Source organism: Myotis lucifugus, unplaced genomic scaffold (assembly GCF_000147115.1).
Source record: "Myotis lucifugus unplaced genomic scaffold, Myoluc2.0 scaffold_146, whole genome shotgun sequence".
Classification (NCBI taxonomy): Eukaryota; Metazoa; Chordata; class Mammalia; order Chiroptera; family Vespertilionidae; genus Myotis; species Myotis lucifugus.
In genome coordinates, this window is record NW_005871194.1 from 249,782 (window position 1) to 271,015 (window position 21,234).

Below are 21,234 nucleotides of genomic sequence, written 5' to 3' on the forward strand. Positions count from 1 at the left end.
CTCACGGCGTTCCGTAAGCTCGGCACCAGAAATAGCCACGCGGGGACTAGCGGTCATTTCGGCTACCTGTGTCCGAGGCTGTCCCTGGAAGCAGGGGCTGTGCGTGCCACAAGGGCCCCTGACGTTGACCCAGTTCACCTCATTTACAGTCAGGGGAAGCTAGACCTTCAGAGGTCAGGACCTTCCCAAAGTTGAGCACAGAAAACGGAAGACAGGAGTTGGCCTGAGAATTCTTAGCCATGGATTTCATTCACTTAATTGTCTCTCTAAAGAGAGAGGAAAATCTGGTGCAGAGGTAATGCCGAGTTGAAGGCATTGAAGGCACAGATGTCTGAGGACAGGAATAAAGCTTCCCCGTAGTAGCTTTCCCCTGTTCTTTCCTTCTTTTTCTCTCTTCCTCCTCCGCCCCCTCTAGCTGCTTAGCTCCCAAATCCCTTGACCAAGTTTGGGACTCACCTTCCCCCCCAGCTTGGGAGTGTTGGTGGAAGGCAGAGCCTGCCTTGCAGGATAGCAGTTGCATTACTCGCCTCTCTTGCAGCTAGAGGTGACCGTGGCCTGACCAGTTGGACGGACCTGATAGCAAAGCGGGCAGTGGTTCCAGCAGGGGTGGCCCACATTCAGCGCCAGAGGCCTACGCTGGGCATTTGGTTTCCAGTATTGGGGTAGAGGTGCTGCCCCGAGGGTGATGTGGTGGCATTTGGTTGGTAGAGCAGGAAGTCCTGGTCTCCTTGACCTTACTTGGGTTCCAAGATGGGTTCTGTGGCCTCCTGGGTTGGTTCCCCGATCCCTCAATACCCTTCTGATGAATGAGTTGGTCTTGGTTGCCCACCACTGGGGACCATGCAGGATAAATTCTCCTACGGACGCTGGGCATGGATGCCAGTTCTGCTGTGCCTCCGGTAGAGCCTCCACTCTCTTTCCTCCTTGTTATATATTCATTCAGGCACGTGCTTCTCTTTTATTTATTTTTTGTTATCTCCAGTGATTCTGCTGTGTTCGAGCATCAATTGTTTACATCCTGAAAAGTAAGAAAAATAAACCAGGAAATGTTTATGGAACATTAATCTCACTTAAACCTGATTTTCAGCGCCTCATTTTCCTTTCAGTTATGTGGCCTATGACAAAAGACAGAGTTTGTTTTCCTGGTGCCGTTTGCAGGATATAATGCTCCATGTTGATGTTGACAGCATGTATTGTAGCAGCTAAGCAGTTCATTGATGCTGTCCTGTTTCGGGGAAACAGGGGATATAGAGGGAGAGGGAGATTCTGTAGGTTTAGACCCTATATAGACTCTATGTAACGTAGGAAGATGCGAGAATGCCTTGGTTTGGGGAAGTTTATTTTTCTCTCAATTCTTTCGCAGCTGGTTGCATTTCTATGTGACGGTCCATGTCTCGTGAAAAAAAAAGGGGGGGGGATTTTTATTTAATGTATGGAAATGATGGTGTCTGTCAGGACAATTCAATTACGTTTCACTTTCTAGCCTTAAATTCCTTTGCCTTCCCTACTGCGTGTTTGGGACAAAGCCACATGTAGCCTTAGGTGCCCAGGTGTAACTGAGGGTCAAGTATATCCCTGTCTCTTATCTTGAGATACCTGATTGGCCAGAAATGTTGGCACTGATGTAAACTTAGGTGCAGAGGCAGTACCTTGACTAGCTGTAGTTGGGCCATCTAAAATATTGCTTTTTAAAATTTAGTCTGGCCCGGCCGGTGTGGCTCAGTGGTTGAGTGTCGACCTATAAACCAGGAGGCTATACAGTTCGATTCCCGGGTTGTGGGCTCGATTCCCAGTAGGGAGCGTGCAGGAGGCAGCCGATGGATGATTCTCTCTCATCATTGATGTTTCCATCTCTCCCTCTCCCTTCCTCTCTGAAATCAATAATATATATCAATTATATATCAATATATATAATTTGTCTTCTAAAACAAATAAAAAATAAAATTTAGTCTGTGTCAGAATTATCCTGGAGTGAGCATGGCGGGGTCATATGGAGTGTTCACTGAAGATTCCCGGGCTCCTGTCCCAGAGGTTGTCATTCATTCGGTAGCTCCAGGGTGGGCCCTGGGAATAGGTGTGTTGGAGGCTCCTCCTCTGACCCTGAGGTGGATGGCCTTCACTCCACACTTAGAGATACGGTGGTCTAGGCTATTGATTTTTACTCTCAGAATCAGCGACGACGTCAGAGCCGCGTCTCCTGCAATAGCAACGTGAGCACAGTGACAGTTAAGTTAATATTAGCCGCTGGGCAGGGGCCGAGTCGGTGCTGTTCTCTCAGGTGCCTCCCTCCACCTGGTCATTCACAACCACGAAGTTACGCGAGAAGCTGCAGTCTTTCTGGGAGAGGTGAGCCCCTTGAAAAGTTGTTGTAAGCAATAGTGTTCTTCACAATGCCCTTTTAAAAAAAGACCTAAAAAATATATAAAAGCCTAAGCAACCATCCGACCGTCCAACCGGTACCTTTGACGCGAAATGACCACCAGGGGGCAGACGCTCCTACCGGTAGCTATGACCTGCACTGACCACCTGTGGGCAGATGCTCAACACAGGAGCTGCTGAGCTGTGGTGACTTGGCAGCTGTGGTTTTTGGGTGATGCACCTGGAACCAGAGAGGAGGGAGCCCGATTCTTGGGTGTGTCACCCGAGAACCTCCCTCTCGCAATCCAGGACCCCTCAGGGGATGTCGGAGAGCTAGTTTCAGCCTGATACCCGCAGGCCAGGCCCAGGGACCCCACCAGTACACGAATCTGTGCACAGGGCCTCTAGTATATGTATATTTTTATTGATTTCAGAGAAGAAGGGAGAGGGAGGGAGAGAGAGAAACATCAACGATGAGAGAGAATCACTGATTGGCTGCCTCCTGCATGCCTCTACTGGGGATCGAGCCCACAACCCAGGCATGTGCCCTGACCGGGAATCAAATCATGACCTCCTGGTTCATAGGTCGCCGCTCAACCACTGAGCCACGTCGGCCGGGGACACTGCCCTTTTTGAAACGAGAGTTGGGCTCTCTTGAAGTCAATGCCACTTTCTGCTGGAGGGTTCCCCACCCCCACCCAAGGACCCGATGGTCTTTTCCCCACGTGCTGATGGGTTGCACACACACGTGCAGGGTGAGCTGAGAAGAACTATAGAGACAGCCCTGGGTTCATTCTTAGACTTAAACCACTTGATCTGGAGTGAGTTCATGTTGATAGAATGTTCTCTTGTGCCCGTGAACGGGAAGAGCTGACCCGGTAGATGGACGTTTTGCTCATCCTGGACATGTTGGCCCTGTTGACGGAGAGTAGGCGCGATCACCTCACTCGGATGTCTGGAACGGGCACGGTGCGTGGGTGGTTAGCTTCATGGATGAGATAAGAGCGAACCCGTCGCTCCCTGTGATGCGCGTTTAATTTTTACCAATTAGGCAGGTCTATTTGTGTCTGTGTTGTCACTAAGCAACTGCTTATTCATAAGCAGCAAAGGCGAGGCGTGGATTGCTTTCGGTGCTTGGAAAACATGTACCGACAGCAAAAACAGGGGATTCAAACCAGCCCCTCACACAGGCAGCCCGGGCCGCTCTGATAATCACGGGGCCGTGGTCATCGGAGTGACCAATGGCGATGCCTGTGATGGTTACGAAGATGGCGAGTTTATCATCATGTTTCTTAGGTCTCAGATGCTCCTCTGCCTAAAGGCCAGTAACTAAGCACAGTAGAGACTCGTTACCGTCCCCCGAAGCTCCCTTGGTCTCCGATGGAATCTCTTCCGGCCCTGGGTGACCCATGGCGCCCATCCTCGGAAGTTTCCCCCTGAGACGAGTGGGGGCTGCCTTCAGGGAGCAGGGCCCTCCGTTCGCCACACGTGTCCATGCCCAGAACTTGGACCCCAAATTAGGTGCAAATAGGACTGTCAGATAAGACACCGGATGCCCAGTTAAATTCAAATTCCAAATGAACAGTGAATGCTCTTTAGTGTAAGTACAGCCCACCCCTTATTTGGGACATACTTACACTAAAAATTCTTGTTCTGTCTGAAATGCACATACAGCTGAGCACCCTGGTTTTTTGGTAATTGGCTGAATCCGGAAGCTCTGGCGAGGGTCCTGTGCTGCTCTTCTTCCTGCTCTGTGTTCTGGCCGCAGAACTGCCGTGTGGTTTGCAAGAATCCCAGAGCCGTGGGGAGGAAAGAGGCAGGGAGGCAGGGAAGGCTCTCCCAGACCCTTTTGAAGACAGGGACGTTTGGATACTGAGAGAGAAAAGCAGCTTTTGGGACCACCCCAGACAGTGGCATAGGTAACACAGGTGACATGGTTTTTAAAGAAGGCACCATACCATCTGGAGGAATCTCAAGAGGGAATTTAAAAACGGAGGCTGACACACCCTCCGGGCCAGGTGTCCACAGCCGAGGAACCGTACCTGCGGCTCCCAGCCAGGTCTCATTAGTCACGGGCCGAACCGAAGCGGATCGCAGGACAGTTACCCGTGTGTGTGAGGAGTCAGCTCATCCTATTAGCACGGCTTTAAAAGGCCTCATTGGGATAGAGGACCTTTCACGCACGAGGGGGAGAAATATGCCTGAAACTATGAAAAATATTCAACTTTCCTTGTAGTCAAAGCAATAAAATAAGGAGAAATAGCCTTTCCCCCTTAGGTGAATACATTTATTTCCAAACGAGAAATACCCAGGCCGACTAAGCAACAGCGATGGGCACTGGCACATTCTGTGGCCGGGAGGACCAGTGGCGTGGCCTTTCCGGAAATTACCTAGACAAATGCATCAAGGCCCTCTGATCACGAGGTCAACTCCGGCAACTCTGTCCACATCTCCGATGTGTATGTCGGTAAAGATTTTGCAGTGATCTTTATAGAAAGACGAATTTAGAAATAGCCTACATGCCCAGTGGTCGAGGTCATGTGAATAATAATGTGTATTGTTTGAAGTACTCGTGAAGGTCTTTCACCGTATGGGGGAGATGCTTGTGTTACGTCTAGGGGGAAGTCTGCCGCCGTGCAATACGTCCGAGTCATGTACCGCCGCCTGGAAAAGCGTGGAAGGAAGTGACGCCAGACTCCAGCATTTGTTTTCCGTGACGTCATCGTGTGTGGCTTACGTTTTCTCCCGCAAGCTCTGTGGTTGTCCAGGGTTGCTTCAATATGCATTTCACAGCTTTATAACCGGAAATGAGGTTATTGGCAGCAGTATTTTATTTGGGGCACTTGCCCGGTGGCAAGATGGATGGGATGGCCGGCCAGCCCTCCCTCCATCCCTCCCTCGGCCACTTACACCCATTCAACCTGTCACATTGATGAGACTTCGATGAATGTCCTGCTGTTGGTTTCATGCCAGGACTTCCCATTTGCAGCCTGTATGTCGGCAGTGTGAGGGGTCCCGGGATCTAAGGACACTGCTGAGGGCACAGTCTTCGACGGCTCAGGGAAGCGGAGGGGTTTCTCCGTTATTCCCCTCTCTCTTCCCTTCGACTCTTGTTAGGTCACATAGTACCAGTCTCAGCACCCCCTCCCCAGTTCCTGACCCTGAGCCACGTCTCCAGTGCCCAGTGGCTTCTGAAGACAGCATTTAGTGCAGAAACGTCGAGAGTCAGATACCCCCACAAACCACCAGCCTGTGCCCTCCCACCCCGGAAGATCAAAAGCTAAGAATTAACTTCTTTTGTTGTTTGTTTGTCCCCTCCCCCTTCCCCGCATTTCAATGGATGCCTCTCCTTTTTGGGGACATTGAAGCCATAATTACTTCGCAGATGTAGTAGTGGAAGGTGGGAGGGAGTGTTGGGTGAACGAAGGGAGTTGTCTCTTGTTTATTTTGAGGCGCCTATTCCTGCATTTGCGTTTGTAACCTGCGTGTGTGACGCGGCTCCACTGTGTCCAACTGTAGGAAACGGTTGTGGGCAGCAGTCAGTCACAGGCAAGCACCTGAGAGTTTAAGGCTGTTGTGCGGACCCCCAGCTTGCAACAGGAACTTTCCCTCACAGGCTCAGCTGTTTCCCGGGGTAGCTCAGCCCCTTTGTACATGCAACAGTGGCACATGAGCCATGGAGCCATACAACGAAGATTTTGTGCATGAAGTCAAGGCAGGAACTCTGCCGGGTGGGTGCCCATTCTGGGTGGGAGGGAGCAGAAGGACTTTGCCCCCGTGTGGCAAGATCGAGGCACTGCACCTTTTAGCCTCTGGAAAAGTGTGACCCTTCAAACATGAATAAAGAGGAAATGGTTTCACAAAGGACAGGCTTAGAAATAAGCAGAATGCCCTCGTGCCATTAAAAACTAGAGGCGCCGAGACTCAGAAATCCAGAAAATATTTCTGAAATTTCAAGTGAAACAAGTGGAGTGTGAAACTGTACATTAAAGCGTAGAATCAATAGTAATAGAATAGCTAGCATTGATTGTGGTTTTCCCGTGCCAGGCACTGTGCGAGAGCTCTACGTAGACTTTAGTTCTCAAAACAACCTTATTAAGGAGGTATGATTATTAAACCCACTTTACCACAGTGGCACTGAGGCACAGAGTAATGAGTGACAGAGCCACTGTCCCAAGGTTGACAGAGCCATGATCCTGTGGTTGGCACAGCCACGATCCCATGGTTGACAGAGCTATGATCCCATCCATGGTTAACAGAGCCATGACCCCATGATTGGCAGAGCCATGATCCTGTGGTTGATAGAGCCATGATCCCATCCGTGGTTGACAGAGCCATGATCCCATAGTTGGCAGAGCCATGATCCTGTGGTTGATAGAGCCATGATCCCATGGTTGACAGAGTTATGATTCCCATGGTTGGCAGAGCCATGATCCCGTGGTTGACAGAGCCATGATCCCATGGTTGACAGAGCCATGATCCCACCGCAGCCAGTGTGATCCAGCATCTGTTCTCGTCACCATTTGTACTCCCTGCCAATATGCAAAGCGTCAGTGTACAAAAACTAGACACAGATGAGGGACAAACGACAGCTGTCATGTTAGGGCTACTGGACACCTTCTATCTGTGGGCAGTGGTCTTTAATGTGGTTGTATTTGTAGCTTTGCGGAAAGGAAACAGTGGGAGAGTTGCGGATAGGTTTAGAGACGGTCAGAGGCTTTAGTTTTGATGTCTCGGGGCAGAGGGGCCCTCTGCCAAGTCGGGGAGGACCCCCTGGCTCGCTCTTAAATTCCCATGTGACTGTCAAGAAGGGCTTCCATGGACCGTGGCTTCTCCGTTAGTGTTGATGCTGGCCAATGTTAAGTGATTCTTTCATGTTCAAGTTCAGCATAAATTACATAAAGGAAGTCATGCCAATCCCACGAATGGTTAGGGAAACAGAACCCAATTCTTAGCAAGCCTTGTCACACTCATGCATAATTGACTTTCTTCCCCCAATTACTGTGATGCTCTGGAAAATAAGAAAAGAGGGAAAACGTTAGTCCATGGCCCCTCCTGGCTCCTGCTTCTGGTCGGCCTTTTGATTTTGTTTGTGCTTATGTGGTACACCCACCGGGAATGTACACACCCTTCATTTACATTTCCTAACGGGTTTAGCTTTCAGGGAAGGTATTTTTCCGGGGATTTGAGATTTTCTGCACGAAGCAGCCGAGGATTTTCCCATTTGTGCTAATTCAACCAGACCATGTCCAGTGACGTCTGGGGATGTGTTTAAGGCCCTCGTGGCTGGCGATCTGTTCATTAGCGCTCGGGGGCCTGAGCACCCAGCATTGAGCCCCATCACTCGGACAGCAAGCTTCCTGTGTTCCTGGTGGCACTGGGCCCAGGGCTCTGAAAACAAAGGTTAACCTGGCATTTACCCAGCGAGATGTTCTCATCTGAGGACCTTGAATCCGTAAGGGTTAAAGAATCATTTTAAAATCATCTGTCGATGTTTTTTTTTGTTGTTGTTGTTTTTTGCTGGAGAAAAGATTGCAGCTTCCAAAAGCAGTTGCTGATCCAGGTTTGGGTCCCCTGATCTGGAGGAGGCAGGACTCTTCACTCAGGGGGTGGGAGGGAGTGGAGCCCTGAGGGGCGGGGCTCCCCGGGCAGCCGGGCTCCCCCTTGTGGTCCCCTGGCTTGTGCCCGCGGACCCCTGTCTGCTTTGCTCTGTGATACAACGTGTTGGGACAAGGATCGTGCCGTGGTTTGGGGGAGGGGAAACCAGGAAGTCCTGTGTCCCATCAGGCCCCATGAGGAGTGGGCCTTGGACTGGTCCGTCTGTCCCGCTAGGGTCCTCCTTCTCCCACGCAGCAGCGCGGGGCCCCTCTGGCAAAGGTGCAGTGGGAGGACACAGGGGAGCCCACTAGGGGGTCCCCTCTTTGTATGGATTCTGAGGTGCTGGCCTTCAGATTTTAAGAGAGGCTCTTTGATGATGATCCACCCTGACGTGGTTCCTTTCCTTCCTCCGGGAAGGCCTGTGGGCCTGGCTCTGAGTCCTCGTCTTTAATCAGTATTTCCTCTTACACTTACAACCAGTGGGTCGGATGCGTTAAGAAACACCGCTTTCGGTTGGTCTGAGTGGGAACGATGGTAGACATGAGATTTCCACTGAGCCGTTTCCGGCTCAGATGTCACTCAACGCCAGCTCACGGACCCTCTCTGCCACTTCCACGTCTTGAACTGAACATCTGGATTTCAGGTCCCTAAATGTCACTGCAGTGACTGCTCCTGCTGCCCTTTCTGTCGAGCAACGGAGATCAACACTCCCCCCTCCCCGCCGGTCAACCAAGGGTCCTGGGTAAGAGGAGTCCCCAGGAGGCAGGGGACCTTGGCTTGACCCCCGAGCCCAACGGGGGGCGGGGGTAGGAGGGGCCGTGTGAGCTGGGACAGTCACTTCCCCTCGCTGCTCATTTGTGAAAGGGGGTGATCTCTTCACAGGGCTTTTGTAAGGACTCAGGCTATTAAAATAACTCCTCAGCATCTCCTGCCAGCCAGGCTCATTGATGTTTTCGGTCTCTGAACTTGGCCTCAGCTGTTCCATCCCTAAGTGCCCTTCCTCTTTGCCCAGTCCTGCTTCAGAGGTGTCAACACCTCTCCTCTTTCAAGAAGTCTCCTGGGTCTTGTCACTGCGTCCCGCTCCTATCCCCCACCAGGCGTGGCTTCGCCCCTGAAGCGGTCCTCCTCTGTCCACGGCGCGGCATTTATTTTGCTTGGTGGCGCGTGACGGCTTAACGAGCCTTGACGGGGAGAGGCAGGAAGATTCATTGTCAGGGTCCTCTGCGCGCTCCTGATTGATGTGGGCGGATTTCCCTCCTCGCGGACTCATTAGTGGTGGCTTATTTACTGGAGGAGGCGCCGACATCAGGCCCCCACCTGGGACCCCAGGGCCAGGCGTCTTTCCTGGGCTCACGACTCTATGCTTCGAGACGGTCCCGGGAGACCCACACTCGGTGCTGGCATTTGCTGGCGCTGTCACACCCTGTGGCTCTCGCGTGTTATTGCAGGAGAACCAGCGTCCGGTCCTCTGTGTCACAGCAATAAGCACAGTCTTCAGTGCTCGTTAGAGACGCAGACCTGCCCCTTGGATTTAAAGGAATTTACTCATGTCTTCCCTGCCTCTCATCCCTTAAGTTATAAAATTCTAAAGGGAAGAGTTTGGATTTTGGGGTTGTTTTTTCCTCCCTTGTCACCTCCCACGCTCTGAGGAGGCCCAGGGAGTGAGTGGTGTCCGCTGGCTAGTCCCCGGGGCATGGGGGTGGCCTGCTTCCTGCCTGCACTCTGGTCTGCTCTGCTCATGTTGTTAGTGTTCATGGGCTTAAACTTCCAGATACTTAGCCCGGCCGGGGTGGCTCAGTGGTTGAACGTTGACCTATGAACCAGGAGGTCACGGTTCCATCCCCAGTCAGGGCACAGGCCCGGGTTGTGTGTTCGATCCCCAATAGGGGGCGAGCAAGAGGCAGCTGCTCAATGATTCTGTTATCGTTGATGTTTCTCTTTCTCCCTCTCCCTTCCTCTCTGTAATCAATAAAAATATTTTAAAATCCCAGATACATAGTTCAATTTCCCATCCAGCCTCTACAGCCTGAGTCGTTAGATGTTGTCAGAATGTACAACAGCACCCCCCCAGGTGTGCACAGATACCCACCCACGTGCAAACATGCACTGGGGCTGCCTGACATCTGAGGCAGGAAAGCTGGGACCGAGTGGCACTCGGATGCTCGTACACACACACACTCACACACACACACACACACACACACACACACACACACACACACTCTTGAATGGGTCCCCAGGAGAGTCATGGGTAGAGCTCTGTGGGCTGTGGGCGAGAGGGCGTGTGACAGCCACCACGTCCCCACACACAGCGCTTAGGACAGTCTCAGGGTTTTCATGCAGCCTCTCTGTTGATCCTCGCAAAAGCCCGAAGCAGCAGGTACTGTTATTCCGCCTTGTGAATCAGGAAACGGAGGCACAAAGAGGCTTAGCAGCTTGAGGGCCGAAGTCTGCTTCCAGAATCTGCACTTCTCGCCCCTGCTCAGCGTTGCTTCCCTAAAGTGGGCATGGCCAGCGTACCCTGTTTTCATCTTCTTTGCCCTTTTTAGTGCCTTTCCATTGGGCGCCAAATGCCCACGCAGTGAGTGTTTGCAGGATGTGTGAGTGGATGAGTGAGGCGTGAGGAGAGAAGGGATGAGGACATGAAGGAACACTCAGGAGCACGCACGGTCCATCAGCAAGTTAGGAAGCAGCTCCCGTCCCCATCTGAAAGCCTCCTCCTGCCGCTGCTTGCCCACGTCCGAAGTACTTCCTCCTGTTCACAGTCCTCTCTCTTCCCGTCTCTCTTTCTGCAGACAAGAGCGAGAATGGCGAGGCGTACCAGAGGAAGAGGGCAGCGGCCCCCGACCAGCCCGAGGGCCCCGCTGTCCCTGCGTCTGCTCCGGGGACCTCGGCCCCGCCCAGCGGCAGCAGCTGGAGGAGGATCACGCTGCTCATCTTGGCCATCACCATCCACAACATCCCAGGTGAGGACTGGCCCGGCCTGGCCCGCAGGGCAGGCACTGCTGAAGGTCAGCACTGCTGCCGGCTCAGCTGCCTGGCTGGGAAGGGGGCCGGACAGTCGGGGTGCGGATCCTCTTTTGAGGGGTGTGCAGATGTTTCTTGACTATATTTGTGGGGTTACTTCTTCTCGATGGGTCCCTGTATGAGAAAACTCCCCTTTCCAGTCTCTCCGAACAATGTCACTCTTTTTTCCGTCCGTGAGTTCCTCTCTTTATGTGTTTGCTCCAAGTCCTCTGGAGCCCGACTGCCTAACTGTCCCGATTCCCGAGAATGAGCCTTTCATAACCACGCGACGTCTCCTCCACTTCATGGTCGTAGAATACCCAAGTCAGTGCCGTCTGCTTTGCCGTTTGTCTCACCTGTGACACCTTTCTGAAATGTCCTTGCCAATCCTTCCTTTTTTAGCATTTCGGAGGAATTGGTTTTGTGTCTTTGGATTTATTTTAATTGAAAAACAACAACAACAATGTATTGGTGTTGTGTTTCCAAAAACAACACGTTTTATTTAGCATCACTGGAAGCACAGACACAGAAAGGGAGCTGCTCTCCTCAGGCAGGGACCGCCGACGGCTCAGAGCCCTTGCGTCTGTCATCTGCCGCCTGAAAGCACTTTCCGAGACAGTGTGTTCAGTCCGGGGCACTGTCACCAAGGCACGTCCTTTCCTCGGGGTGTCGTTTTCCAAACGACGTGCATGCCCAGCCCCTGCGCGAGAGGGGCGCGGGGTGGGGAGGAGAGGGGCACCGCCACACTCGGAGCGTGGGCACCCCTCCGTGTGCAGGGGGGCTCGCAGCCCCGGCCTCCAGCAGTCATGACCATTTCTTCCTGAAGCAGGTGAACTGCCTGCACCCCTCACACCTGTTTCTCTAAAGGGGGGTTCTTTTCTGCTCTAGAGCTGTGGACGGATAGCCCCCAGGGGGCCGGTGAACACCCCAAAACCGCCCGCCAACGACTGTGGCTCCCTTTCTGTATCTGAGGGGGATTGAACATCAAGTAGCAATCGAGTTCCTTCTCATCTCTTTTCACGAGGAGCTTATGGGCCCCACAGGGCACTGCCATTGCTTTGTACGTGAGGAAGTTGCATGTAGAGCTTAAAGGGATGCCGGAGGGCATCTCATCCAAACGCGGCCCCCTTGGAGAATGAGGGGAGGGCGTGTTCAGGGATCCCTGGGGCCCCTTCAGCCCGGCACTGGGTGATGCGTGAACAGTCATGCAGTCAGTACATTATTCATCTCGTCTATTTAATGACGTTAATCACTGCGTCCTCGACAACACCTCCAGGGTCCTCACCCACCCCCAGGCGGGCCAGGCCAGTCCCATCTGCAGTCTCCTTTGACACGGACCACAGCCCTCACGGGTTCTGGGTTGGTGGTGGCGTGAGCCTGGCCAGACCGCAGCCCTCACGGGTTCTGGGTTGGTGGTGGCGTGAGCCTGGCCGGACCACAGCCCTCACGGGTTCTGGGTTGGTGGTGGCGTGAGCCTGGCCATCCTCTTTCCCCGGCCTGGTCCCCATGTGCCACCAGGCAGCTTAGCAGGGGCAGCTCTCAGACTCCACAGGGAGGAGCCAGTGGCCCGAGAGAACTGATCGACTCATTTTCCTGGGACGAGGACCGGGTAGGAAGTTTTATTACACACGGGCCTTTCCCGGGAAAACCATCTACTCCCCGGGCTTCGCTCCCAGAAACTGGAGGCATCCTCTCTGCGGACAGAGACCCACTCACAGGCAGGCGTCCTCGTGGTCAGAAGCACGCTGACGATGCTGGAGTCGTGAAGGGCTCCACATCTATGATGTAGATGTTTGTGTCCTTGTTCAATGTTTTAGACACTCGACCCCGAGAGGCTAATTAGACAAGCTCCAGGTCACTCAGGTGGGCAGAGCTGGTTCGAGCTCCATCCCTATGTTGCCCCCAGTCTGCCTCCTGCTTGGCGAGCTCACTTCCGTCGGCAGACGGATCGCAGGGGTTTTCAGAGCCGGTTATGGAAGAATTCAGAAAGTGCTTCTCTCTGTTCACAACTTGACACATTAAAGGCTCGTGTCGGCAGTGATCACCGGTGGCCATGGGCTCAGCTCAGCAAGGAGAGTTAGGGTGGCGGGAGGGGGGTATCAGGACAGAAGCCTCATTCACGCACAGGACCTGCCACTGTGGGCGCCCTGCGGGTCTGTGTAGAAATGAACCCCCTCACCCCCTCACCCCCTCACCCACCGCCAAGTGAGGACGGCCCAGGACCAGAGAGCGTCAACCCTTTAACCGCCTTAGGGAGCGTGACATGGAGGGAGAGATGGACACACCCAGGATTTCAAGTCAGAAAGGCTGGGGCTTGGGTCTTGGAGCCACGCAATGCTCGGCTGGCAGGTGGCCTTGGGTGAACCTGGGGGAGCCTCAGTTTCCCCAGCAGGACAGTGGGGCAGCGTCTGTCTGCAGCGCAGCATTCAGTGACGTGACAGCGATGGCGGCTCTGTCCGCGTCATCTGCTGGGAAGTGCGTGCCGGGTGCCCGGAGCACAGTGGGGCTGGGAAATGTCCCCCCCACACACACACCCCTCCCCCGTTCGGTCTTCGCTTCGCTCTGACCCTCCCAGACCGCCCGGGTCTGGTCTCAGGATCTCAGATGGGCACGTCTCCCATCACCTGAGTTTTCACTCCAGCAGGTGGTTCCTTTGGAAGGCGCTTCTCACTTCCTCCAGGGTTGGGAAACACTGCAATGTTCTCCTCTAATTATCTGCGTCTCGGCGGGAAGCCTGACATTGTAATTATCGCGGGCTCCCGTCTGGGTGACATTCCGCTCGGCGTGGCGTGTCCCCGGGCGTGCGCCGCGGCACAGGCTGGTGGGTGGGAGCGTGAGAATCGCCCGGTGCCTCGAGAGGGGAGACACAGGAAAAGTGACGGCAGCTTTGAGATGATGTCACCTCCCGCCACAGGCCGGACACACGGACGCCGTGCCCTGCGGGCCTTCCGATTGAGGAAGCGACGTTCTATGGCTGCCCTGGGATTGGGGCTCCCATCTGGACTCAGCCCACATCTGCCAGCGTCTGTCATCCTCGACCTACTACGTACATTAAAGCAGGGGAGTTTGAACACACTTCTGTCTTAGGACTCAAAGTTTCCAGTAGCTTCCAGATGTCTTTCTAGCGACCGTTAGGCAGATACTGGCTTGCGTAGGGGATGGCTCAGCAGGCTCGTCGTCGTGTCTGATGTTGGGGTGCAGGGCAGGTGGGGGGGGGAGCTGCTCCAAGGACGGTTCCTCGTCCACTCCTCTGGGTGCTGTGTCATCTGCAGAGAGATGCACCCCGCCCCCGCCCCCCGCCCCCACGTGCCAGGCCACGTAGCTGGTCAGTGTCCACGCGGCCCCTCAGAACAGCTCCTCCCCACTCAGCCCCGGCTTTGCAGACAGGACGTCTGCTGTCCTGGGGACCTCACTGTCCTGGGGACCTCACTGTGAAGTCTATGCCCCAGGGACGCTGCCCAGTTCACCCCCCCCCCCCCCCCCCCCGCGCTCCGAGAGGCAGTGCCCCCCGCCCCGGCACTCCTCAGCCTCTGAGTCAAGTTCAGAGCCGTCCCTTCCAGAGATCTTGCGCGTTTGTCCCCCTTCCGTGTGTCCTCAGAAGCCCTTCCTGGCTCGGAGATGTCGGGAGAGAGGCGGGGTCATGCTGACGGGGAACTAATCTCCGAATCCCGTTTTCCTGTGCTAACTCTTCTTAAATGTCAGCACAGCGACATGGGCATTTCTCTCACGCTCTTTTAATCACACGCCTTTCTCCAGCAGAGCCATTTGCTTATGAAACCAGTGTCCCGGTGGCGTCTTAGTGCTCCCTTCTGTGGCCTGGTGTCCGGGGTCAGCTTCCCTCTCTGGAGCTGTGTGGGGCCTTTCGGTGAGGGGCGGGTCCTATGGGAGACACTGGCTGATAAACTGAGCCACCGACCCCTCTGGAGGACAGAGGCATCAGCCCAGGGGAGGAGAGTGGGCAGGCGGGAGTCCGGGCACAAGGAAGACGGGGTGTGTGGGAGGTTGGGGGAGGACAGTGGGGCCGTGAGATTGCCTGGTCCCTGGGCCCTGCCCTTCAAGGGGCCAGGCGCTCTACCCTGACCTGTGTGGTCCGTGAGGACTCCCAGAAGCCTGGGTTTCACCTCGGCTAATTCTGAAGAGCGCCCTGTTGCTTAGAGACAGGAGATGGGCCTGGAGTGAAGATAAGGTTGCCAAGGAAACCAAGCCACAAATTCCCTTGTTTTTCTTGGGGTTGCTGGACGGAAGAGCAAAGAAGTTTTGCTCTGACAGCTGGAAGGAACGTCTCTTCTGTGTGTTTTAAACAAACTGACATGTCGTCCAAGACACAGTGAGCCAGTCCCCTAGTTGACAAAAACAGGGAGCTGAGTTTTGTGTTGTGTGTGTTTAAATATCAGGGAACACTTTCTGATGCAGACGGAATGAAGCAGCCTTTTAATCCTGATTCATTTTCAGAGGTGAGGACAGGACCCAGGACACAGCCCCTTCCTAGTGGTAACTTAGCTTGTGAATTCCGAGTTTTCATGTGTGGTCCCAATCTCTCTCCTTTTAGGGGTGGGGGCAGCTGGGCAGGAAGGCGGACTGGTTACACAGTACAGGATGCCTAGGGTTTTGGTGAATGGGAAAGGGGAAAGAGGAGGGACCCGGGTCTTTCCGGAACCCATCACCTGAGTTATTCTTGGCTAAACTATCCCTCGAGGGGCAGCACTGTTTTGTTTTGACCTCCAATCTGGTGCCGGGGCCGTGTCCCTTCACGCTTTCCCCGTGGCCCCCCTCCTCCCATCTGACACCTGCTCTGTCATTCTCATACTCTGGCCCCAACAGGGATGCTCAGGGGACACCCGCCCCCTGATTTGTCTAGAGGCTCCCACACCCCACTCCCTTCCTCCCTTCCCCTCTGCCTTCCAGTTTCGGGCCCACCTGGAACCTGGCCGGTTTCTACTCCCTGTCTGTGGAGCGTGCACGTGTGTGCCAACCTGCCCCTAACACTCTCCTGGGAAGCAGACCCCAGGCTGGATGATGTCACCCGTCCCGTCCCTGCCCTGAGAGACCACCCCGGCTCCCAAGAGCCCCGGGAGTCAGAAAAGCTCGTGACCCAGCTAAGCCCTTCCTTCCCCAGCCCGCGCTGCGTCGGGAGGGAGCCAATTCCTTGTTATTCGTTGATTGGAAGTCAGTTTTCCTGTTGGCGAAAGCACTCTGTTCTTCCTCTCTCCCCGGCACCCGGCTGGCCGTGGGGTATGACACCGAGTCTCCCCCCAGGAGAGGATGATCTGTGCACGCTTCCCCAGACCCATTCGGCACCTCCGGCGTGTTCGTGGGGGATGAGGGGTTTCATAGCTGCGCTGTGGGGCCTGCGACGTCTCACGTGAGCCTTCTCAGCGCACAGCTCCGAGGGAAGGGATGGGGAACCCCACCCTCCTACCCCCAGCCGTAATTAACCAGCCATCTGCAGACCTGGGTCCCCTTGGCCCCGCCTGGAACCTGTCCCCGACCCCTGCTGCTTCCCTTAATGTGCTGGTGGTGCCCTCACCGGCGATTCGCCTGGGCCCTGCGAGCGAGTGTGCCACGCTCTCCAGATGCTGCTGATTAAGACGGGATTGGATGTGCTCTTGCTGGCCCGGCTTTCTCTCCCTCCCTCCCTGGGACGGGGACCGGGTGGGAAGGAAGAACAAAAGCAATAGCTGAGTGAGGTTCTGAAATCGAACTCTGCTGCCACCAGTGACCAAAGCTGTGCCCTGGGGGTGAGGGGGTGACTCCCATTCAAGGTGCAGGGATCCCCAAGTTCAGGTCCAGTGTGGGGAGCACAGTCATGGAAATATGGCCGCACTCCACACCTGGGCAGCCGCCTGCAGAAACGTCTCAGCTCAGGCGTGGGGCAGGTGACCTTGAAGACCCACGTGTAACCCCCCTAGTGGGCTTCTGACATCCCAGTTAGGATAAGAGGTCGACAGCACGTACAGAAAACCCGAAACAACAGTTTTGTCTCTTATTTAAAAGAAGTCCGGCCCGGCCAGTGTGGCTCGGTGGTTGAGCTTTGACCTATGAACCAGGAGATTACACTTCAATTCTCGGTCAGGGCACATGCCTGTGTTGCCAGCTTGATCCCCAGTGGGGGCCCTGCAGGAGGCAGCCGATCAATGATTCTCTCTCATCATTGATGTTTCTCTCTCTCTCTCTCTTTCTCTCCCTCTCTCCTGATGTCTCTCTCTCTCTCCCCCCCCTTTCCTTTTTTCTCTGAAATCAATAAAAAAAAATTTTAAAAATCTATAAAAAAAATTAAAGAAAAGAAGTCCAGCCCTGGCTGGTGTGGCTCAGTTGGTTGGAGCATCGTCTGGTGCACCGAAAGGTTGCGGGTTCGATTCCCGGTCGGGGCACATATCCAGGTTGCCAGTTTAACTCCCCGGTTGCAGCTCGAGCAGGAGGTAACCAATTGATGCTTCTCTCTCACATCGCTGTTTCTCTCCCTCCCTCTCCCTTCTTCTCTCTCTAAAATCAATAAAAACATGGCCTCGGGTGAGGAATGAAGGAAAGTCCAGCACAGGGATGGCAGCTGTGGGACACGGGCCCCTGTTTGGTTTCTGCTTTGCCCATGGCTCTCCTCCCCCTAGTCCAGGGTCAAATCGGACCTTCAGCCGTCACTCCTTCCTCCAGATGGTGTGGAGGAGGCCAGCTCCCAACTCCTGCTTTGCTTCTGGAAAGTTCTAGCGCACAGCGTTCCCTCACTAAGGAACGGGGGAGAAGGGAGACTGGAAGACGACAGCAGCCTCTGTGCCCCTACGTGGTCGGTCTGAGAGGCTCCGAGTAACCTCGGGGAAAGGGACCCCCACTCAGGACCCCTCCCTGCAGGAGGGCCACGTGGGGGGGAAGAGCCCGCCCGGGTTCGATCCTGGCTCGGCCCCTCCCTGGTGGCTTGAAAGCACATTATCGTCTCGTGTGCTCAACCGTTCCTTTTTCGATCTCACAGATGCAGTTAAATTGCGTAGGCATCTTTACAACAGACTGTATCCAACCCTACCTCTAGATTCTAAACGCTTCACGTTCTCATGAATTTTTACTGTTGCTGTGATTTGAAACAGCAACCAAAGTGTCTGGGATGAAGGTGATAATTCTTCATCTTGAGGATGATATGCTGAAGGAAAACAGCTGCCAGCCATCAGATGGATGGCCCGATGCTTGTCTTCCCCAAGAAGTGGCCACGGTTAAATAAGATGACCTTGGCCACTGGGTAAATAAGATGACCTCGGTCACTGGTTAAATAAGATGACCTTGGCCACCGGTTAAAGAAGATGACCTTGGCCACTGGTTAAAGAAGATGACCTCGGCCATCGGGTAAATAAGATGACCTTGGTCACCAGTTTAATAAGATGACCTCGGTCACCGGGTAAATAAGACGACCTTGGGAAGCAGCTTTCTCTCCAAACATATTATGTGTCGTATTGTTTTTTCCTGGCCAAACTCTGGACTTGGAGGGGGGAAAGGCAGTTTATTCAGGGGCCCATTAAGTTGGCTGGTGGAAATATTAACTCTCTCCAAAGCCTGGGATTGTTACACAGCTTTGCTGACAGAATTTCTATTGTGGATGCAATTTCATTGCTTTATAGATATAAGGCTTTGCTTTAGATCTAATGTATTTTATGGCAAAATAAGGCTCTTTTCGTCTAACGGCGCCGGCTACATTCACCTCCCCGAGCGAGTCGAGTGCACAAGAAAATGAGTGATGTCTCCGGCCCCCGAGAGCGTATTGTCCGTCAGCGGTGGGCGAATCGGAGCCAGAAAGTGTGTGTCTGATTGACGGAGGAAAGAGAGAGAATACCTTTTGGTGTTTTGTGTTTTGTTTTGTTTTTAATCTCAATTTTTTCCCAGTGGTCGAAGAATTTTAGAATTGGGGTGGACTCCAAGGCAATGTAAGTCACCCTTTGTCTTAAGAGGGATTGAAGCTCAGAGGAATGTGATGGCAGAGGTCCCGCCTCATAGCAGAGCTGGGGCCGAAGGAGGCCTGAGCTTTGTATTTTAGGTCCAACATCTCGAACACTGCACTGGGATATGCAGTGGCGCCCAGCCCCTCCCCTGACTTCTAAGGTCCAGGTAGGCTTCTAAAAAGATAGTAGATCTTTTCCACCCCCAGAAAACCTTTTCCAGTAAAGCTTTAAAATGACAATCAGGGATACTCCATTTTCTTCTTATTTTTGAAATCAAGTTATCACATATGTACAGTCAGACAAATCCTAAATGCATCTCAAAGAATTTTCACGTACCTCTGCATCTCTGGGACCACTATTCAGACCAAGATGCAAAATATGTTTAGAAGCCTTTCTCAGAGCTTCTCCCAAGCTGCCATCCCTCAGAGATAACAGCTATTCTAACTCACTTCGCACGGATAGGTTTTGCTTGGTCTTGAATATCATTTAATGGAATCGCACCAAATGTTCCGGTCTGTATCTGGCTTCTTTGGCTCCGAGATTCATCCAGGGGTTGTTTATTAGTTGATGATGATGACGATGATGAGCTATGTAGCATTCTGTTGTGTTTGCACGCCGCCGTGTATGCTATCTGTGGTGGATGGACACTGTGGTTTTTCAGTTTGGGACTCTCAGGAGGAAACCACAACGAATGTTTTGTACAAGTGTTTTGGTGGACATGTGCCGTGTGTGTGTGTGTGTGTGTGTGTGTGTGTGTGTGTGTAGCCTAGAGTGTGTGTGTGTGTGTGTGTGTGTGTAGCCTAGAGGCTGGGAGTAGTGTGGAGGCTGGGAGTAGCATGGAGGCTGGGAGTAGCGTGGAGGCTGAGAGTAGCATGGAGGCTGGGATTAGTGCAGGGACGAGATGGGACAGCCAGCAGGAGTGTGTTTAGATCTTTATCCCACACCTGGACAGTTACCTCCCCTGCAACACGGCAGGACATGCCTTGATTTTCCAGGTAGAGGAACCCAGGGGGGCATCTGGCTAGTGCATCGCAGGGAGGGCCGGCTGCAGGGGCCAGGAGGAATGGAAGGTGATGGTCACAGTGGGTACAGGGACTGGTGAAGCCAAGAGTAAGGTATCATGTCCTCCGGGAAGAAAGGAAGGACCCTCGCTGGAGAAACCAAAGGCTCTCAGATGAATGGTCTCCAGACACTGACCTTTGGAGCCCACCCAGCGAAAGGTGACTCGATGCTCAGTCCCCTTGGGGTTCCCCCACCATCCCACCAGCCGCATCGCCAGGCCTGTATGACCGCACACACTCGGCTTCCAGTGAGCTTGGTAATGCCTGCGAGTTAATCCAACTGGTCAGCCCAGATCCCTCAGGCTTCTGAGAGAGGCCTTCCTTGAGAAAGAGAAAGACCGAAAACTGAGATGATGGAAGCAAGGCAGCGTTCACAAAACAACATGGAAACAGACAGACGATTAACTCCCTCAGAGGGAGAAGCAGAGGACACTGAGTAACAGAAAGGTCAGATAGAGAAGGAGCTCTTGGGAATGATACACCAGGTAGGCAGGCAGGCGTAAAAGTAGGAGGAGTGGCCCTAGCTGGTTTGGCTCGTTTGGCTCAGTGGATCGAGTGTCGGCCTGCGGACTGAAGGGTCCCAGGTTCAATTCCGGTCAAGGGCACATGCCCGGGTTGCTGGCTTGATCCCCAGTAGGGGGCGTGCAGGATGCAGCCGATCAATGATTCTCATCATTGATGTTTTTATCTCTCCTCTCGCTTCCTCCCTGAAATTTGGAGAGAAAAAAAGTAGCAGGAGGAGAAGATAAAGTCGAGGAACCTCTAAGATGATAGAGTAGAAGACACAGGATGCAGCCCGTGAGAACAGGTAGAAAATGAGCAGATGGACCCTGTGGTTATCGGCTCCCGACGACCTGGCAGTCCGGGAAGAAAGAGAAGATGGCGTTTCGAAAACGGTAGCATGAAAATGTCCCCAAAGTGAAGTGGGTGCATTTTCCAGACCCGAGAGGTCTCCTGAGCGCCAGCCCAATAAATACAAAAGGGACTCTTGCCAAGATCCGTCCTCACGAAACTTTAGGATGCCACCGTGAGTTTGCAAAAATTGGGAAAACAGTTTGGAATCGGAAGCACAGCAGACCCCTCCATGGCGGGGCTGCGAGCCTGAGGCTGATGGGAGGGGCATCAGGTTCTCAAGTTCCAGCTTTCAAAGTTCTGAAGGAAAAGGATTTTAAACCAGAGTTTTCTAACCCCAGTCACCGGTTCACTCAACTGGGACTGCGTGGGGTGCATCCCATGTGCTGAGATCCATGTAGACTTCCCCAACCCTTTGTCTGGCTCTTCCTTCCAGTTCCCTG

At 53.6% G+C, this 21,234-nt stretch overlaps 1 protein-coding gene across 3 annotated transcripts in view; it reads left to right on the forward strand.

The window, feature by feature from the left end:
* SLC39A11 (solute carrier family 39 member 11) overlaps positions 1-21,234 on the forward strand; it is a 170,029-nt gene that overhangs the window by 97,884 nt on the left and 50,911 nt on the right. For all 3 annotated transcript variants that reach the window (XM_006094914.3, XM_023759051.1, XM_023759052.1), the window contains one exon: positions 10,752-10,922. In XM_006094914.3, coding sequence (XP_006094976.1) covers positions 10,752-10,922 — 171 coding nt within the window. The remainder of the gene's footprint in view (positions 1-10,751; positions 10,923-21,234) is intronic.